Below are 19,982 nucleotides of genomic sequence, written 5' to 3'. Positions count from 1 at the left end.
TTTGATTAGTGGGGGCTGCTGAACTTGGATAAAGCTCTAAGGTTGTCTGGGAAACATGGATACAGCCAATGACTATATCCATTATTTCCACATAGCCTTAGGACTTTATCCAAGTTCAGCAGCCACCGCTAATCAAATGCCGAAAGTTCGGGTTCGGATCGACTCAAGCATGCTCGAGGTTCGCTCATCTCTAGTCTCAAACTGAGGCCAAAGTACATGACTTCAGTCTTCATCAGTTCCATCATCGGATGATGTCAGGTTGTTCAGTGAGACTGCCAATGACTATTTTATTAATAGTAGAGGAGGTGATGGACCCATTGCTTCATAGTATTTCATCGGTCATAGTGCAGATTAGTAAGGCCAATAACATGGAAGTCTATGTACAATGCTTGCCATAGTTATACGGTGGAGGTATATGTTTAGCAGTGACATACACCCCCGATGGATAGTGTGGAAAGGTAATCACGTTGTAATCCTATGACCCAACATAGATTCATCACAACCAAAAAATACAAAGCAATAGGACTAATGTGTGTAAGTCAACTTGGCAAATTCATTAGATCCAAATGTAATTTCATTTTTCATTAGTTATTAGATATATAACTGTTAAGTCACCATAACAAATACAAAGAACATTTTAGTAAAAAAAAAAAACCAGGGTTACTACTGAAAACAACCAAATACGGCAATAAGAGTAAACAATTTAATGCCATGGCTTAGGATGTCGGAGTGCGGTGGAGGGTGGAGCCTCTTTAGATTTCCCAGTCAGCGGGTATGTTGGTGGGTAGGAGTTATATAAGGAGTGGGTGCTCCTGGTTACTACATTCCAGCGCTGATGGTAATAGTAGACTGGACTCCGAAGGTTGATGGCGGGTGGTGTCGTGGATAATGGACCTGTTACGGGTGGCAATAAAATCTGGACTGGCTTTAGCACAATCTTATCTTCTGTTTTGGGACGGACAACGATTGGTTTTCTTTCTAACATTTTGGAGATGGTGGGGTGGCCTTGTGAAGGCCTCACTGTTGTGTTGTTAGCAGGGACGGCTCCAGGCTTTGTTGATTTTCTCAGTAGAAAACTGTTTTTCGGATCCTGATGTAATCTTGGACTGATCAGGCTATTTTCCCTGTTCAGGAACTCGTTGATTTTTGCCTGAGTTACCGATGGACCATTGGTACTTTTATGAAGTGTTGCTTTTGGCTTTTTCTTCTCTCTTTTTGAAGATTTCGGAACATCAATGCCATTAAGAAGTCCCTTGGAAGCAGCTCGAGCTAAAACATCTTTAACAGAGACCATTTCTGAGGGATCCTTCTAAGACAGATACGAAAAACCCTATTTTAGTAATTTAATGGGATTTAATAGCTAAGTGGAACATGAACACTTAACCTGTTGCCTATATTAATATGGTAATTACCACAAAGCTCACATTTGGGTGGATGTCACTGACAAGATGGGAGCGGAGCTTACTGACTGATTTCTATGGAGAAAGGCTCGTCATAACAGCAATACATCCACATTATGGAGCTGCACATTGTGATCTACCAAGACTATAAAAAAGAATTACTCTGCTTTTTTTATTGGCCCGCTGCTGCAAGCTGGCACGTATACTCACCCAAGACGATCACTTTTCCGCAGCGTGGGTGCCACAACACCATTCAAATCTTGCTGGCACCCACAAGACCTCTTTTACATCTGTCCCACAATTAGAGGGGGACACTTACAGAGGGTGTACTCATACGCCAGTCTTAAATAAAGTCCAGTCCCCATCTACCTGGCTGAATTTACTAAGAAGCGCATGCCTCTTAGGAAAGCCAACTGGACCTACGCCTGTTGCAGGGCTTGCACAGAAATCTACACCTGCGCTGCCGCAGTTTTAGATTTCTGGATGGTTTACACCTGTTTCCTGTCGTAAATCATGAAACTGAGGTGCGATAATAGAGAAATATGATGCAGGCGCCAGGGGGATCTGAATGGCATCGGAGCACTACAATAATGCTGACACCAGGATGTGCTGTGGGAAAGCCAGCCTGCCAGTCTGCAGTGGAGGGGCCAATGAAAAAAAAGTGGAGTTCTACTGTCAGGAATTTACCTTGCCGGGCTCCAGCGACGTCTGTCTCCAGCTCGGACCCGACGGCGTCCCTGACAACCAGGGATGCCGTGGTCACGTGACCACCGGCCGGCACTCAGCTGAGCAGCTTCAATGCAGGCTGAGAGACGGATCGCTCTGCCACTCAGCCTGCAGTGCTGCAGCTGAATTGTGTCTGGATTCAGGAGGCCGGACCAATCAGCCTTTGGTCCGGGCTCCTGATCCAGTATAATAGTAAGTCAGAGCCAGCCTCTAATTGCTGGCTATTAGTTCATTCTGATCCCAGCTCCCCTTATCCTATTCCTGCGAACCCCGTCCTAATTCCTTCTGCCTGACTTACTCGTGTTCTGACCTCTGCCTGACTTTTGACTATCCCTTGTGTTACTGATTGCGTGTGGTTCTACCCGGATTGTTTAACTATTCTATATTGTGTTTGTCTGTCCGTCTTGTTCTGTGTTTCACTTACGCAGCATAGGGAACGTCTTTGTGGTTGTCCACGGCCGCCTAGGGCCGCTTGAGGCAAGTAGGCAGGTGACAGTGGGGGGGTTCAGACTCTCTTGTCCTGTCTGTATCGCCCGATCCTGACATCTACACTAAGATTTGCACAAAATGACTTTGGTATGCTGGTAGAGACATGTTTACAATCTATTAAACAGGTGTCTGTTCACCTCCATAGGGAACTGATTCTCTAAACAGTGGTGACAATAATCCACTACAATCAATGGATTCTTCCTGTACTTTTACAAAATTTAGCACAGCTGACCTTTGTTGGATTCCACAAGGAGAACTCTGTAAATTAGAAGTTATGGCTAGCTTTACATTCTAGTAGTTCAGAGTAAAATTGGGTTTGCACCATGTAATGGATGGCTCGTCTGGTCATCTGGAGTAGGAACAACTTTTACATAGATGCTTTACACTCTGCTTTATAAAGTAGGATTCTGGGAGAGAGACCCCCTATACGACGTCCATATTCCCTAACAGAAAAAGGTTATTTTCATGAAACAACCCCATAGCTAATTCTGTTTTATCTGTAATCCTCAACTGCATCTGATTTCTATTTGCACCATCTAGCTGACGTAGCCATTTCTTGTGTAGTACTCAATAAGCCCATTTCCATTCTGGTAACTTACCTCTCTTGTTAAAACTGCAAGAAAACAACCATTGCAAGTTTTTGATGGCTCCAGTTTAAAAAAGTTCTCAGAGGCTGACTCAACTTCTTCTGAAGAGCAAAGCGGAATAAGAGGAGGGCTGATTCTGAAACATATTACAGACCAGAAGTGGATGAAATGGAACATTCACAGCAGAGAAACACAATTGAGATGATGAGCATCAAACACGCTGGTAAAAAGCATAACTGCGGCAGTGTCCTTGGCAATCAGTGCAGCAATTAGAGACTGCACACAGACCGCATGTCATCCTATGTCTCCAGGACTGGACAATGGCTACGTGCCACTATTCAGTATCGATTACTGACAGACTCAAGAACATTCCCATTCACATACTCCTTACTAGGATATACCATTATTTTATGAGTGGTGGGGATCTGATCTCTGGGACCCTCACCTAGGAATGAAGGGGCTGCAGTGCTTATTCCTGTGTCTCCTTACCTTTTATTCTCCAGCCACTCACTGTCCAGGCAATGGCAGCATGGCCCTATTCAAGTAAATGGGGATGGTTGTTGTTTACCTTTACAGTCACCTGAAGCAAGGAAATCTTGGAGGACAAATGGCACTCCTTTTTAGGATTGGCAGGGGTCCCAGCGGTTGCCCCATTAATCATAAAGTAATGGCATATTTTATAAAAGGGAACAAGCCCTATTCTTTTAAATAGGTCGCGCACATTGAACAGACGCTTAGGACATTCCCACTGCATTCTGAACGTCCGTCAGCAGCTGTATCTGCACACAAGCTGTATCTGGCCCTTGTCCATAGATTTCAATGCAATTTTTTTTATTTAAAACAATGGCTGTTCTTTTGTAGGCCAAATAACAACCATTGTTGTTGAACATAGCCTTACAATGAAAATACAGCCATATTTTAGCCTAAAAATGATGGATGTATTTTGCTTTTATTTGACTGTGTATAAACATAAATCTAATTAATGGAACTAAATTAAAATACATGGAACATTCTCTTTAAAGTCAGAAAAATACATCATGTTCATACAGAAAACCTACCTGTACGGCTGCCCCTTGATTCCCTCCAATCTGAACTGAAGGGCTTGACTTACAACATTCTCATTTTCCTCGGGATAAATGGAGCAGGTGCAGTATACAATTGCCTGCACTTTACTGACTGAAATCAGAAGGAAGCAAAGGGCAATGTCACTGGATTGTGCTGTGGGTCACATACTGTCCTTTAGCATCAGCGACTTCAAACAAGCAGCACTATGATGGAAAAGATCATCCTTATATTAAGCACTTACATTTCATGGCGTGGTTGAGCTCTGATAGTTGTTGTTTGGCCAAACCATTGAGTCTATCAGGCGACACGCATCCCTGAGAGAGATCCTGGAGCAGAGCGGTGTCTGGTGGAGGAAGGGTACATCATCATTGTGGGAAGAAGACCATAAACTCCAATGCTTCACTTGTACAAACAGGAAAGATTACTTATAGAACAATATAACATATACTGACAGCTATAGCGATATAACATCCATATTATTGTCTAAACAGCCAGCAATGTCTTTGAGAGTGTTGTCACTTCCCTTCCCCCACTTGACTTGTGATATTCAGAAGGTAATGACAATGTGCTCCAGTTTGAGGTGCAAAACTTATATTCAGAATGTGTGAGTTTATGGCAGGGTCAATTGCCCTTTAAAAGTGAGACAGTAAATGGTTCAGAAAAGATGAGGTTGCCCTCCAAGCCGCAGGTGGAACCTGCTTCTTTTATTTGCATTATGGGTAATCCTCACAGCGCTTAGCATCGGCATTTATAACCTTGTAATGAAAAGATGGAGAGAATAAACATTCTGCAGACAACACATTAGCAACAGTGACACTCGCAGGATGTCAGAGAGTATTACAAGTAAGTAATAGGTAACATTTCATCCTCATACGGTATATGTTTGTATTGCGTACAAAGGCCCACATTTACTAAAACTGCAAAAGAAAAAAAAGTGCAGACTGGGGGGACATTTACTAATTTCTGTGACTATTCTAATGGGGATTGGTGTTTAATTAGTATTAATATGTTGTGTGTTATTTATTATGCAGCTACATTGGCTTTGTAAATGTGTCTAAGTAAAAAGTCCCCAAAAAATCCTAAACATAATCACCTGGTACTGACCAGATGTAGGCCTGCACCAATCTGTGCAACTTTTTGAAAAGTTGCAAATGATAAATTGGGAGCTAATCCCGAATTATGCAAATTTTTGGGTGAATACGCAAAACAGGCAGATTAAAAAATTGCATCTAAAAATATTTACCTGTTGAATTCTTATAAATAGACCTTAGACCAAAAAATGGCAAAAAATCCAATTATTCACCTGAAAATAGGTGCAAAACCCTTGATAAATTCACCCCTTAGACTTGACAATCTTTAAATGTGCCAGATTTATCAGGCTGTTTGATAAAACTGATGCACTTAAAGCAAGTGTACCACTAGTAGATTGCTTTTTTGTTTTTTCCAGAAACAGACTGGTGCCAGTGCGGGGATGCTGGTGGCGCCGTCCATTTTCTGAGCCGCTGCACAGGTCTATTACCAAGTGGCCGGTATTAAGCACTGGAGAGGGGCCTGCTCGCCCCTACTGTAATAATCTCCCCTCTGTGACACGATTCCATTAGAAACAATGGATCACAGAAGAGAGAGGGATCATAACACTTCATGCCGGCCTCAGAAAAAGGAGCGGCTCAGAAAAAGGACCGCGCCACCAGCATCCCCGCACTGACGCCAGTCTGTTCATGCAAAAAAAACAAAAAAGCTATTTACTAGTGGTACATTTTCTTTTAAGACTATTTGAGGCACAGGTTACACCAGCTATTATTTATCAATCTCATATCTATCCATATGTCTTTGTACTGATCAATCTGCCTGTGTGTAAGTTTAGGTATCTTACCAATTTGGAACAATCTAGTTCATCTTACTACTTACTACATATGAGGTGATAGATGCCTTGGGCTACGTTCACACATTGGGTTTAATTAGCTTTTAGTTGGCAACAATTTTCTGTGAATTGTGAAATCTCAGTAAAACTAGCACTATTTTACACCGATGCACCTGTCATGTGCTGCCTAATATAATTTAGATCCGCTCTGTGCCACCAAAACAGCTCCAACCCGTAAAGGCATGGACTTTTTCTGTACTAATGTTCCCATATATATTCTAATGAATGCAAGCCATCTTGCCTGGCCTGGTTTTAACAGCATTTAGGCTGGCTTCACATTGCCCTAAAATCATGAAAAAATGCAACAAAAACACACCATGGCATTTCATTTATTTTTGCAAAAAGGCCAGCGGCCAGATGTTAGCTGGAGGTCAATGGAAGTTTATGATCTGCCTTACACACATGGGGAGAGATTTAGTAAGAAGTCTAATGTGCATGACTACTCTAATGTGGGTCGGTGTTTATTTTGTTCCAATATATTGTGTGTGATTTATAGAAAAGTCACCCAGTCATAGTAAATGCTTTTAAGTAAAAAGATGCAAAAAAGGCGCAAACATATTCCCCTGGTACTGACCAGATGTAAGCCTGCACCTGTTTCTGTGACTTTTTAAAAAGTTGCAAATGATAAATTGGGCGCAAATCCCGGATTATGTGAATAAGTACTCAAAACAGGCAGATAAAAAAAAAAAAAAAGTTGCATCTAGAAAATACTTCCCCATCGAATACTGGTTCATAAATAGAACATATTACTCACAGAAAAATAGCCGCAAAGCCCTTGATAAATTTCCCCCATGGTGTTTTTTTGGTGCAACATTTTTCTTTCCTGTGAGGCTCTGTGGCAGCTTTTGCAAACAAAATGCAGCATGCTGAGGACGTAGCGTTTTTTTTTCTTTTCACAAACTGTGGCTTTTTCCTCCATGAGTGTATGTGCACTCTACAGAATCCCAACAGATCACCCATTGTGGATTCTTCAGCTCGCACACACTAGCAGACTCTGGTGGCCGCGTGCATCTCAGCTCCTACCATAGACTCCATTCTATGGTTTGCCAGATTCCGCCCTCCGCCCTCCACTCTTCAGGCCCTGCCCCCAGTGCTTTTAATGGCTTACCGTGCAGAGGGTTTCACAGCTAACAGCATAGAGGATAAAGATAGACATAACTCCATCCTCAGTGCTCCGTCCCATTAAAGGAGCTATCAACTTCATGTATCTTGCCAGCAGTTTTACTGTTATTGCTCTTTGGCGCATATCACCACGTATGTATAAATTATGCCACACACAGCAACCAAATAAAAGAAATAAAATAGTACTCAATGAGAAACATACCTCCATGTTCATGTAAAATAAATTCCACTGGGTCACCGATGCCTGATCCTGAACACTGGGGCAGGAGGAGGATGATTTTCGCCTTCTGCAGTCGTATATCAGAGGGCTCGATGTCGGTGAAACTCTCCTTTAGCATTTTAATATCTGAGAAGTAAAGTATTAGTGTGAGTACAACATTATAAATAATAACTAGAAATTAATGTGATTAACAAGTGTGGAGGATTTACATGGACATAGAAGAAGTTTTATATGCCAGTCCTAGGAAAACGCCTGCCAGTCGCTCAGCCAATCACTGACAGTACCACGGCCAGTGATTGGCTGAGACGGCTGTCATTGCCATAACAAGCATGTCTTAAAAGCAGCAGACAAAGCGTTTAATGGTGAACCTGAAGACATCACAGAGGACCCCTGAGGGAGCATGCTAGGTAAGTATGGATTGTTTATTATTTTCTCTGCAAGCCAGTAATATATATAAAATATGGTTGCTCAAAGCACTGGTTACGCTTGTGGTTCCTTGCATTAGGGTTTTGGCATTTATAACCAGGTCTGAATGCAAATGATCTATTGCCACTTATGTAGATGGCTAACATGTAAGTCAATGTTGGACTGATAAAAACAGGTCTGAAACCTGACTAAGCATTGCCAATAGGACTTCCTACACCAACCTGTGGTCTCCAAAAGAAAAAACATCTCCAAAGATCTATTATCAGAGTTCTCTTCCAACCACAGGGTACCATCTCTGTACTAGCAAGAGGAGGAACCCCAAAAGAGCTCTACAAATAGGTCTTCTTCCTTTTGGAGGAGATTCTGGTTTAGCTAATATCCCATGTCATGTTTTACGGCTTTTATGAGCTGGACACTGCGTAGTTACTGCCGATGGATATTATTAGAGAAACAGCTTTTTTTCAATCTGGAGGAGACACAGCCTGGTCTCTTTACGCTAACTGGTGGACTTCACAACCATACCATAACCGTATACCGCAACCTGAAAAACTTACTTCTACATTCCATGTTGCGGAACAATTCCACCATTTCTTCTTCTCTGGATTCTGACTTAACTCCGCACACATATATATTGCAAGAAAACTGACTGGTCAGCGCAGAGATGTGAGCAATAGTGAAGTCTGCGTACGGGTTGGCCACTATAATGTCGTCATCCGTGTTGAGCAAGGCTTTTACTGAATGTGCTGCCAGGCTGTGTGACTTGTCCTGAGGATGTGAAAAAGCAAATCAGAGGTGATGCACATCATATGTCAGTATACAATAAGGTGCAGTGAAGAATCATATGGTTTTCTAGTTGTGTACTCTAAACTGTAATTTTATAGCATATAACATAGTCTGGAACACAGTTATAATCCATATTTTCCTGAAAATGGGCAGGTGTACACACGTACTATAAAGAATGACTGAGCTCTGTTTGCCAATGCATCACAGTGCAGTTTGTCATTTTCTATTACTCAATAAAGATATGCCACAAATATACTAAAGGAACGATGATCCCCTTTTGCTAACTGATAATGGAAAATATTCACGTAAACGCCAGTGAAGAGGTGCCTCTTTCTCTGTTTCCTATAGAATTCATTGGAGAGAGCCACATGCAAGTACTGCTACCCTCTGAGGACAACAACCTCCTTAACACCTCTTTACTGAATCGGTCATTGGGTGTGATAAGTCCCCCATTTTCCCAATAAGTAAAGTTCTGGCTATGAGCCATCAATCAGATAGTTGTAGAATATCTTGTATCTGACAGATGCAGGTCTCAACATTAGAAACCTTTGGATAAGAGCTTAGCACCAGAGTGTTCCATTAAATCATTCAGTGGAAGTTTAAAACATTGCAAACATTTTTAAAAGGAGGAAGGCTTGGTTAATAGAAAAAAAAAATGTTACTCACTTGCCTGGTCCCCACTGCTATTGTTCTGTCTCTCACTGGCCGTGCGCTGATCATCACTTTCTGGTCCCATCTCCACACACAGGAAATGTCTGCTCAGTCAGTCACTGGCCGCAGTGGGGACGTTCTCCATAGTGGTCCCCACTCATATCCTGTCTGCTGAGTGGGGACCAGGAATTGATTTGCAGAAACCCACTGAGTGTCTGAATAGCAGTGGCCATAGATCGGGTATGTGAATAATTGTTCACCCCTTTAAAAAGTTTGACAGTTCATCCCTTTATGCAGGTAAAACTGGCAACTGTACCAATCCAGATACCCTGGCAGAAGGGCAATTTCCATTAATTATACATCTAACAACATCAATTCCTATTTGCATTAGAGACATCCCTGCATTTTACACAATGTAAGCTGGTTAGTCTACTTCTTTCTACAAGACGACATCAAAAATGCAACAAGTCGATAAGAGACTTCACATGCACTCAAGGTATTAGACGTTCTCCCAAAGCATAAACCTTTTAATGTGTCCTCAGACAATACAGAACATGGCTTACACATCCCTAGTGATCTATGCCTTTACACCAGTTTCCATGGCAATTTATTGTACTCCTACACTATCTCTCTTCGTGCAGCAGTCAAAGTAAAACTGCCCAGAGAAAGGCGCAATATTTTACGTTGGCATTGTCCTTCTAGGGATTAAAAGATCAAGCTCCCAAAGTGGGCAGATTCTGTCCGCAATGATAAACTGCCTGACATAAACATGTTGCCACGCAACCCTCTCACTCATGCAATGATATTGTTCCTCCGCGTTCACCACGCTTCCAAGTCTGGAGAGAGTGTACAATGGAGATATAAATCACTCTCTGCAGCTCTTGATCTCCCTTTATGTTTGGTTTCCCAAACCAGATAACAAAAATGCTTCCAAGACAAATATCACTTGTAAAGTAGTATACAGCGAAAGGGCATGACGCATGATGCTTCATAATAATTCCAGACCAATTGTTGCGGATGCTAGTGGCTGTAATAAGTGTAACAAACACTGATCATTGCCATTATATAGTCATATAAACACCGAGCTAACAGCCTTCATGTACGCCAACCTACTGTATATACTAATGCAAAGGGACCAAGCAGCGGTTATGCCAAGTATGACTTTTGCCTGCTGTCTTGTGGATGTGGGATAAGTTCCAATGGTAGGAAAACCCTCTTAAAAGGTCATTAATGATATATTTTTTTTGCTAAAGAGAATCTAAAACACATTTTTGACATAAGGGAGCTTAAAGCACAGCTATGCATTAATACAGAGTTTTTCAACTTGTTCCACAGCTGTTGGAAGACTACAACCCCCATCCTGCCTGGACAGCCAAAGGCTGTATAGACATGGTGGTAATTATAGCTTTGCAACAATAGCAGAGCCACAGGTTGGGTATCAGTGTATTATTATATCACTGAACAAAAAGGAATTTTAAGGGAAAATTTCACAAATCAATTAATCAATAAGACAGGTGGTAATGTCCAAACACTGGGACCCCCACTGATCATGACAATGTAGGCCCATGTTCCCTATATAAATAAAACAGTAGTCACTAGTAGTTACTATGGGATTAAATAAGATAACAGAGCAGTGTTCTGCTATCTGCTTCAGTCCTATAAACTAAAGCCCCTATTACATGGGGTGACCGTGAGGAGCAAACGAGAGCTGTCAGCGCTGCGGGCTGCTATTACATGCGGCGGCACCGAGCGGGTGAGTGCGGGAGGGGCCATGGGGAACTGCGGGGGGGGGGGGGGGTGCCCGGGTGATCGCTAGATCGTCTGGGCAGCCCATAGCAGATAGCAGCGGTCTGCTGCCGCCGCTCCTATTCCCCGCAGAGAGAGCAGCATATCGCTATATAAGTCCTTTGTCTTTCAACATGTTGAAAGACAAACGACTGCAACGATCAGCTGACATAGCTCATGTCAGCTGACCATTGTGTTCTATTAAACAGGACTTGTCCTGTGAGAAAGCACGCAGTTACATTTTTTCACAGTTATGTGCGAAACAGCTGTCACCTATTCACTTGTCCGCTCTTGATCACGTTTGGAATAAAACAAAGTATTGCTACATCTTGATGAGTGTCACGTTTTATTGGATCTCTTTGAAGATATGAGTGACTACCATGGCCTCAGATGTGTCACGTTGAGCACCATCAGTAGCATGGACACTGCAGACATTATTAGCCCCACAGTTGCTGCATTATAGCGGTGGATCTAGTAGTGCCAAGGACATTTCTATCTGACTTAATGAATGTACTTTTACCTTTTTTGGTTAACTTATGAATAATATATTGAAAATGTGTAATCAATTTGTTTTGCATTATTATATTCTGACCTCTATAGCTTTATACATTTTTTATCTATAAAACCTCACTTTATGTGCTCTGATCTGTAGTCTTTATTGGCACCATTTTGGGGTAGATGGGATTTCTTGACTTGCCGATCACTTTTTATTTCATTCCTGGAATGTGATACGTTTATGGCATCTTGGGGTAATTAATACAGTTATATCTTAAAAGTTCAGACAAGCATTCAGCTTGGTATGTTAATAGTAATGGAACAGGAATACCCCTTCTACACTCCCATTACACATATATCATCATGGGGCGTTAAAGAGTTATGAAGGCAAATTAATCTACCCTAATTAATTCCAATGAACTGGCCCTCTGTTCATTCTGTTGGCATGGGTGCCCATACCATTTTTTATATGGAAGCCAGCCTGGTTTCTGCAGGCACAGCTTCTCTAAACTCTAAGCTCAGCTGTAATCTCCAGGATGGGCACATCTGGTCATACATTTCCCTGCACGGCTGACCATGTAACAGGCTTGGTCTGCTGCTTGTTAAAGGGGTTATCCAGCGCTACAAAAACATGGCCACTTTTCCCCCTACTGTTGTCTCCAGTTCAGGTGCGGTTTGCAATTAAAGGGGTATTCCAGGGGAAATCAATAATTTAGCAAAGGAAAGGGTTAACCAAGGTTAACACTTTCCTAATATACTTACCTGTTGTTTTTTGGCCCCCCAAGGAGATCTCCGGTCCGGTCACGTGATCTTGCAGCTTGTGGCTCGGATCCTCGCTTCAGAGTGGGGGTCCCCTGAGGCTGCAGTAAATTATCAGGGGTCGTCGGGCTCAGTGCCGGTCACCAGTTACATGGGCCGGCACTGCACTACAGCAGGTGAATGCGGGGTCTGGCGTCAATCATCACTCCGCAGAACCCCCCCGCCCCACCTTGTCAGCGATGCCGACCGAGTCCCGGGAGGGGATGCGGCGGGCGGCATTACTTCATTCATAGCTACCAGACACCCGGCTGCCCGCTGCATCCCCTCCCCCCAGGGACTCCGGGTCTGCATCGGTGGGGAAGTAATGTGTATCGGCTGCTGATCCCCCCCCGGCCCCCTCACTGTGTCCCTGTCAGAGATCGCTCACCCCCACCCCCGGAGCGTGCTGCTGGCCCCGATCTCGGCACTGGTCTCAGGCACCTGTACTCAGCTGACAGGCGCTGTGTACGGAGCAAGAAATCTCTCCTGCCTCACTCACACAGAGCCTGTCAGCTGAGTACAGGTGCCTGAGACCAGTGCAGAGATCGGGGCCAGCAGCACGCTCCGGTGGTGGGGGTGAGCGATCTCTGACAGGGACACAGGGAGGGGGGGCCGGGGGGGATCAGCAGCCGACACACATTACTTCCCCACCGATGCCGACCCCGAGTCCCTGGGGGGAAGGGATGCGGCGGGCAGCCGGGTGTTTGGTAGCTATGAATAAAGTAATGCCGCCCGCCGCATCCCCTCCCGGGACTCGGTCGGCATCGCTGACAAGGTGGGGGGGGGGGTTCTGCGGAGTGATGATTGACGCCAGACCCCGCATTCACCTGCTGTAGTGCAGTGCCGGCCCATGTAACTGGTGACCGGCACTGAGCCCGACGACCCCTGATAATTTACTGCAGCCTCAGGGGACCCCCACTCTGAAGCGTGTGGGGATGCAGAGCACTGAACCCTGATTGGCTGCACGCTACCAAGCCTGTCAGGGTTCAGTGCTCTGCTGCTAATGAGACGGAGAGCGACGCCGGCCGGGTGGTGACGTCACCGAACCGGAAGGAGAAGAGGATCCGAGCCACAAGCTGCAAGATAACGTGACCGGACCGGAGATCTCCTTGGGGGGCCAAAAAACAACAGGTAAGTATATTAGGAAAGTGTTAACCTCGGTTAACCCTTTCCTTTGCTAAATTATTGATTTTCCCTGGAATACCCCTTTAAGCTCCATTTACTTCAATGGAACTGAGTTTCAAAACCCCACCCAAACTGGAGACAACAGTAGGGGGAAAGTGGCCATGTTTTTGTAGAGCTGGATAACCCCTTTAACATCTCTATGCATGGGCTCAAAAACAGGAATTCAGAGTGTAGGAGCCCCTTCCATGATATTCATATACTTATAAAATATATAGATAGGGACTGGCTTCATACAATTCATAGAATTGTCTTCAATTAAAATTAAAAAAAGAAAAAAAAATTATATATGGATAAGATAATCACCCTCTCTGGAATATGCACATTTTATTACAAGACTTTTTTTTTTACTTGCCATGCTGACACTGTAGCTTATATGAAAACAGCTGCCAGCCTGGTACCCAGGGGACGGGCACTATAGTCAGTCATCAGCATTTTAACAACCAAGCTAGTGAATACACTCCACGCTGGATACATTTATAATAAACTTGAGCACAAATCTACCTGTAGTACCAGCTGGTAATGAACTACCATCTCCATGTTGCCAAGTTCCTCTTTAATATGCGATGGAAAAATGAGCAAATCTTGGCAATGTTGGTCCACACAATAGGTATAGCCATCCAGTTCTGCGGGGGATTCAATCTGGGTGAACCCTTCTCGCTTTAAGGTGTTAAAAACTTCCATGACGCTGGAAACAAAAGCATAGCAAGAATTAAAACCCTAAAACTGTCCACAAAGCTGTCAACGTACTAGTAAAAAAAAGGATATTAAATTGAGTTGAGCTGTTTGCTGGCCAAGTAGCGGCTTTGCACTGAATACGGTTATAGTCCCCTTGTGACCTATAGAATAGCAGAAGGCAAAATCTTCCCCAGCACTGTAAACACTAAGAGGGCACAACGTCCCAATTACTTTCCTGCCCTTGGCCACTATATAACTGCTGACTTTTCACTGACTTATCTTCCAATAACCTGGTGCAAAAATCCTCGCGTTTTATTATGGTTTCTACTGCTACTTACCTGGCCTTAACTGTGTTAACCCAAGCATAAATGGGTAATGTGAAGGCTCTTTGTTCTTGCTTCCGTACTGTCTCCGGTAATATATACTCAATGGTTGGAGCTGCATACTTAATTCGACATTTTGCAAGGGCTGCAGCCAGCTTGGTTTTATAGCTAAATGAAACAATATAAAAGCATTAAGCTCTGGAATAAAAAGGCATAAGAGGCGTTGTTTCCACACATTTTCCAACAAAGGAGTCTGAGACAAAGCACAAGAGAGAGCGCACAAAACAGGGGTATGTGTTCATGGTTTTATTACACTCAACAAGAAAGCTCTTAGGACGTGCAAAATCCAGCTAGAGGTTAGATATATTCCCATAATCTGCATGTGATGAGCAAGTCCTAAGTGCTATCTAGGGATCGCATGAGGCTACTCTTCCTGATTATAACACAATTGGGCATAAACAGAACAAAACAAGGTCTTGGAAATGGACTGTATTGACGTGGTGTTCTTCATCATACCAAAATAAATCCAGAGAAGCGGCATGTCACTTCTTTGAGCGGAGGCAGTGGAAGAGCGTGTGCCCTCTCATTCACTCACATCGGGACACTGAGCACTGCGGGATTCCGTGGCTGAGCGATCCGCCAAGGAATTCCGCCGCATTTGCTCAGTGTTAACATACCCTCATAAGTGGGATGAGATGTCTTTTTTACAACGAGAAGCTGAAGAAATCTGACACTTAAAAAAGACACCTTAGTAATGATCCTATTAACATGTAGAGATATACACGTAGTCAGTACAAAGAAGTGCCACATGATATATTTATTCAAAGGGTTCTTTACAGTTAGTGGTCAAACTATAGAATGCCCTAATCTAAGGGCGTTATTACATGGGATGGTTATAATGCGAAAAATCGTTATATTGTTCGAATTTAAATGATAATCGTTTCATTTGTGTGCAGGCAACAATCGCTAAATGTTCTATAAATATTCACTAAATGTACACATCATTCTTTTGCTGAGATCAGAAGGAGTAAACGATAGTAGTAACAGTCGTAACTAACAATTACCGTTCTGTGTGTTATGGTGAAAAATTTAAGGGTGTTCCCAAAAACTCTCGTTTGCGATAATTTATTGTTAATCTGTAATTGTCAAAAATCGCTTTGTCTTATAGGACCCTAATGGAAGATACTATGACAGCATTCAGAAAAAGGGCAATACTCCTAGCTAATATTATCATACACATGGTGTTACTGGGCTCAATATTCTATGAGCCCCAACGGAGTCTTGAGCCCTGGGCGGCCACCCAAATAGCCTGTATTGTAGGTTGTGTCTCTTAAAAGATAACAAATCACATATAGACTGCCTAGGAGCCTAAAGGCTATGTGATCTTGTGTTCTTTCGGGGATAAGGGGCACCTAATATAGCAAGGTATTGCTTAGAAACCAACCCAAATACGTAATGTATGGTATTTGAGTCCGATAATAGTCATTGTATGTACAGACATCAACTTAAATCAATAGAAATAAGTGTTTGCTGTTGGAGAAGAAAGGCTAATGCTTATGCATACATTGTCTTGTACAAGCTGCCAAATTGAAGGATGAAAGGATGGATTTTGTTTAAGGGCAAACATGTGCTGCATACTTATGTTAAAACGGACAGCGCTCGCAATATGGAAATTTCTATTCAAGTGGGGTTTTTTTTAAGTAATGATGACCTATCCTCAGGAGAGATCATCAATGTCAGACTCCCAGCATCCTGGCTGATTAGCTGGGTTCCCCTGACCAGACACAGCGCCATACATTTTATAGTGGTTGTGCCTGGTATTGTAATTCGCTGCAGCTCAGTCTAACTCAAGTGGTCACTGTAGTATTCACCCTATTTCTTTCACCAAAGGCCATTGCATGGATTGCACCCTTTTCCCCATTGTTAGAGCACAGCTACACTTCCATTTTCCCAGTGGTCATAGCCGGCCTACTCTCTTTATACTAGTGATCAGAGCAGAGCCCCACCTCTGCAGGTGGTGTCTCCATTTTACCCTAGTAGTCACAGCCACCATGCCCTTTCACCTGAGGTCTTAACAGCCCTTTATGTGCCTTATGGGAATCCTGTCCTGATTATATAGCTACGGCATATATGACACTTTGGAACCTAGATACTATTCTATTACACACTGGTTCACCCGCATATACCCAAGAAACGTTAAAAAAAGAAAAATGAAATACATCCCAGATTGGTGACTTACCTGTCAAGTAGTTTTTCTACCTCTTGTACTTCTTCTATAATATCGTCTTTACTGGATATAAATCTTGGCTGAAACTTTCGATACTGGAAGTCATATAACATGACCACTACCAGACTTGTCATTTCATCAGGCTGAAGGAAGAAGAAGGCATTCACGTCCATTTTTGTATATGTTACACATGTATAACATTCATACTTTATATAAGATATTTTAGAGTGTTTAAATGGGTTTTCTGAGATAATACGATTGATAGCCTATTGTCAGAATAAGCCATCATTAGACAGTGAATGGGGTCAGACTCTATTCACTATGTAACAGTGGCACTGTGTTACTGCAGCTCAGCTCGCATTCAGTTAAACAATCGCTGACTGATGGCCTAAATCATTTAAGTGCGTAAAAATGGATAGTCTGTCCTTAGGGCAGGCTACCAATGTGTAGGGATCTGGGAAATGCCTGCAATGCCTGACACTGCTGTTCTTTGCAGTTTCCCTGGTACTGTTGCTAAACCTCAGCTGGACAATGGGCCACAGATCTGGTACGTTCCACATGTATCAGTAGTCCATAGCAATGAGAAGAAAATCTGTGACATACAATGTACAGCAAAGCCTAAAATTACTTACTGTTCCAAAACCAAGTTAAGTTAAAGGGGAACTCCAGGTAGAGGTTAAAAAAAAAGTGAAAGTTCTGCAGAAGCATAAAGCATTACTTACCTATCTATTCCACTTCTGAAGCTACCAAAAATCCATTTGTTTTGGGGGGTTTTGTTCTGTTTTGTGTTTCTGCACTTCCTAGTTTATCAGTTGTACACAGTACTACAGGTTCCAGAATGCAATGCTTTCCCTCAGCTGTTCATCACAGTCCTCCACCCTGCCTATTCCCTGCCCAAAGCTGTTGCAGAACATCTAGGCTGTGTTCACACATTGCAGTTTCATTGTGTTACTGAATTATTTGAAGTAATTTATGATTTCATTGTGGTCCCACCCACCCACACAGCATGCTGTATTCTCTACCTGTAAAACCACACTGTATTCTCTACCTGTAACCCCACACAGCACGCTGTATTCTCTACCTGTAACCCCACACATCACACTGTATTCGCTACCTGTAACACCACACAGCACACTGTATTCTCTACCTGTAACACCACACAGCACACTGTATTCTCTACCTGTAACACCACACAGCACGCTGTATTCTCTACCTATGACACCACACAGCACCCTGTATTCTCTACCTGTAACACCACACAGCACTGTATTCTCTACCTGTAACACCACACAGCTCACTGTATTCTCAACCTGTAAAACCACACTGTATTCTCTACCTGTAACACCACACAGCACGCTGTATTCTCTATCTGTAACACCACGCAGCACACTGTATTCTCTACCTGTAACACCACACAGCACACTGCATTCTCTACCTGTAACACCACATAGCACGCTGTATGCTCTACCTGTAACACCACACTGTATTCTCTACCTGTAACACCACACAGCACGCTGTATTCTCTACCTGTAACACCACACAGCACGCTGTATTCTCTACCTGTAACACCACACAGCACGCTGTATTATCTACCTGTAACACCACATAGCACACTGTATTCTCTACCTGTAACCCTACATAGCACCCTGTATTCTCTACCTGTAACACCACACAGCACCCTGTATTCTCTACCTGTAACACCACACAGCACACTGTATTCTCTACCTGTAACACCACACAGCACGCTGTATTCCCTACCTGTAACACCACAGAGCACGCTCTATTCTCTACCTGTAACACCACACAGCGCTGTATTCTCTACCTGTAACACCACAAAGCACGCTGTATTCTCTACCTGTAACACCACACAGCACCCTGTATTCTCTACCTGTAACACCACACAGCACCCTGTATTCTCTACCTGTAACACCACACAGCACCCTGTATTCTTGACCTGTAACACCACACAGCACGCTGTATTCTCTACCTGTAACACCACACAGCATGCTGTATTCTCTACCTGTAACACCACACAGCACGCTGTATGCTCTACCTGTAACACCACACAGCACACAGTTACTACCTGTAACACCACACAGCACCCTGTATTCTCTACCTGTAACACCACACAGCACCCTGTATTCTCTACCTGTAACACCACACAGCACACTGTATTCTCTACCTGTAACACCACACAGCACGCTGTATTCTCTACCTGTAACGCTGATATTGGAATAAAGTAAAGAACTTTTAGAATTGTTTTTTCTTTTCATTTCCACGCTCATATTATGATCAAGCATCTGTTATCTTTGAAGTTGAGCCCCACAATAAGGCTCTGATCCTTTCTGCTGTTTAGCATCATTTACTTGTGTTACTGCATCATTTTTGTGAATACGCTGCAGTACTGCAATGACACTCCAACATGTGTGAACACAGCCCTAATTTCACTGCACACTTCTGCACAATCAGAGAAATCAGTGCAACAGCTGCTTCTGGCCGGTCAGAGATGGTGGATCACTTAGGGGATTGGGGGATCCAGCCAAGACTCCTGGGACATCACGCCCTGCCCCCTGTCTGCATCATCAGCCTGATCTCAGCAAACACACACAATGTGAGACAGAGACATGGAAGATTTTTCTCCTAAGGGGGGATAGCAGAAGGAGCAGGAGACAATGTGGATTTGCACAGATGCCATTTTTCTTCACTTTCTGGATTTCTATCAGCTAGCAGTGTGGCAGAACCATACAGGTACGGTAATACATTGTATAGACACATATATTTAACTTTAAATGTACTTTTAATAGAAAACAAGTTTTTCTTAACCGGAGTTCCCCTTTAAGACTTTTATTTTCTCCAAATCTGTGAATACTTTCCAGTAGAAATCTACAGTACATGATAATAATATGCTCATAATATCCCCCGGTATATGGTACTCACTAGAGGTTGGGAATGATAGAAGCCACTGACCAGTAATATTGTCTCAAGAAGATCTTGATCTGTAAATAAGAAATACAATGATCAGCCGTGTAATGGATACATATGGAGGCATTCAATGGATGTGTATGGAAAACAACTCACAGAAACAGACCACAGTTTCTGGTCAT

The 19,982-nt window shown here is 43.1% G+C and overlaps 1 protein-coding gene across 2 annotated transcripts in view; it reads right to left on the bottom strand.

Moving 5' to 3' along the window:
• Positions 1-689: 689 nt before the first annotated feature.
• The window catches only part of NSUN7 (NOP2/Sun RNA methyltransferase family member 7), a 40,284-nt gene continuing 20,991 nt past the window's right edge, over positions 690-19,982 (bottom strand). For both annotated transcript variants that reach the window (XM_069976497.1, XM_069976496.1), the window contains exons 3-12: positions 19,816-19,874; positions 16,891-17,021; positions 14,667-14,819; positions 14,155-14,338; positions 8,511-8,721; positions 7,513-7,656; positions 4,509-4,610; positions 4,261-4,378; positions 3,215-3,338; positions 690-1,309 (exon numbers count right to left, since the gene is read on the bottom strand). In XM_069976497.1, the coding sequence (XP_069832598.1) occupies positions 704-1,309; positions 3,215-3,338; positions 4,261-4,378; positions 4,509-4,610; positions 7,513-7,656; positions 8,511-8,721; positions 14,155-14,338; positions 14,667-14,819; positions 16,891-17,021; positions 19,816-19,874 (1,832 nt within the window). In that variant the 3' untranslated portion in view covers positions 690-703. The remainder of the gene's footprint in view (positions 1,310-3,214; positions 3,339-4,260; positions 4,379-4,508; positions 4,611-7,512; positions 7,657-8,510; positions 8,722-14,154; positions 14,339-14,666; positions 14,820-16,890; positions 17,022-19,815; positions 19,875-19,982) is intronic.

Source organism: Dendropsophus ebraccatus, chromosome 7, assembly GCF_027789765.1.
Source record: "Dendropsophus ebraccatus isolate aDenEbr1 chromosome 7, aDenEbr1.pat, whole genome shotgun sequence".
Classification (NCBI taxonomy): domain Eukaryota; kingdom Metazoa; phylum Chordata; class Amphibia; order Anura; family Hylidae; genus Dendropsophus; species Dendropsophus ebraccatus.
The sequence above is the reverse complement of the archived record's forward strand: the minus strand, read 5'-3'. Positions and strand labels throughout refer to the sequence as shown.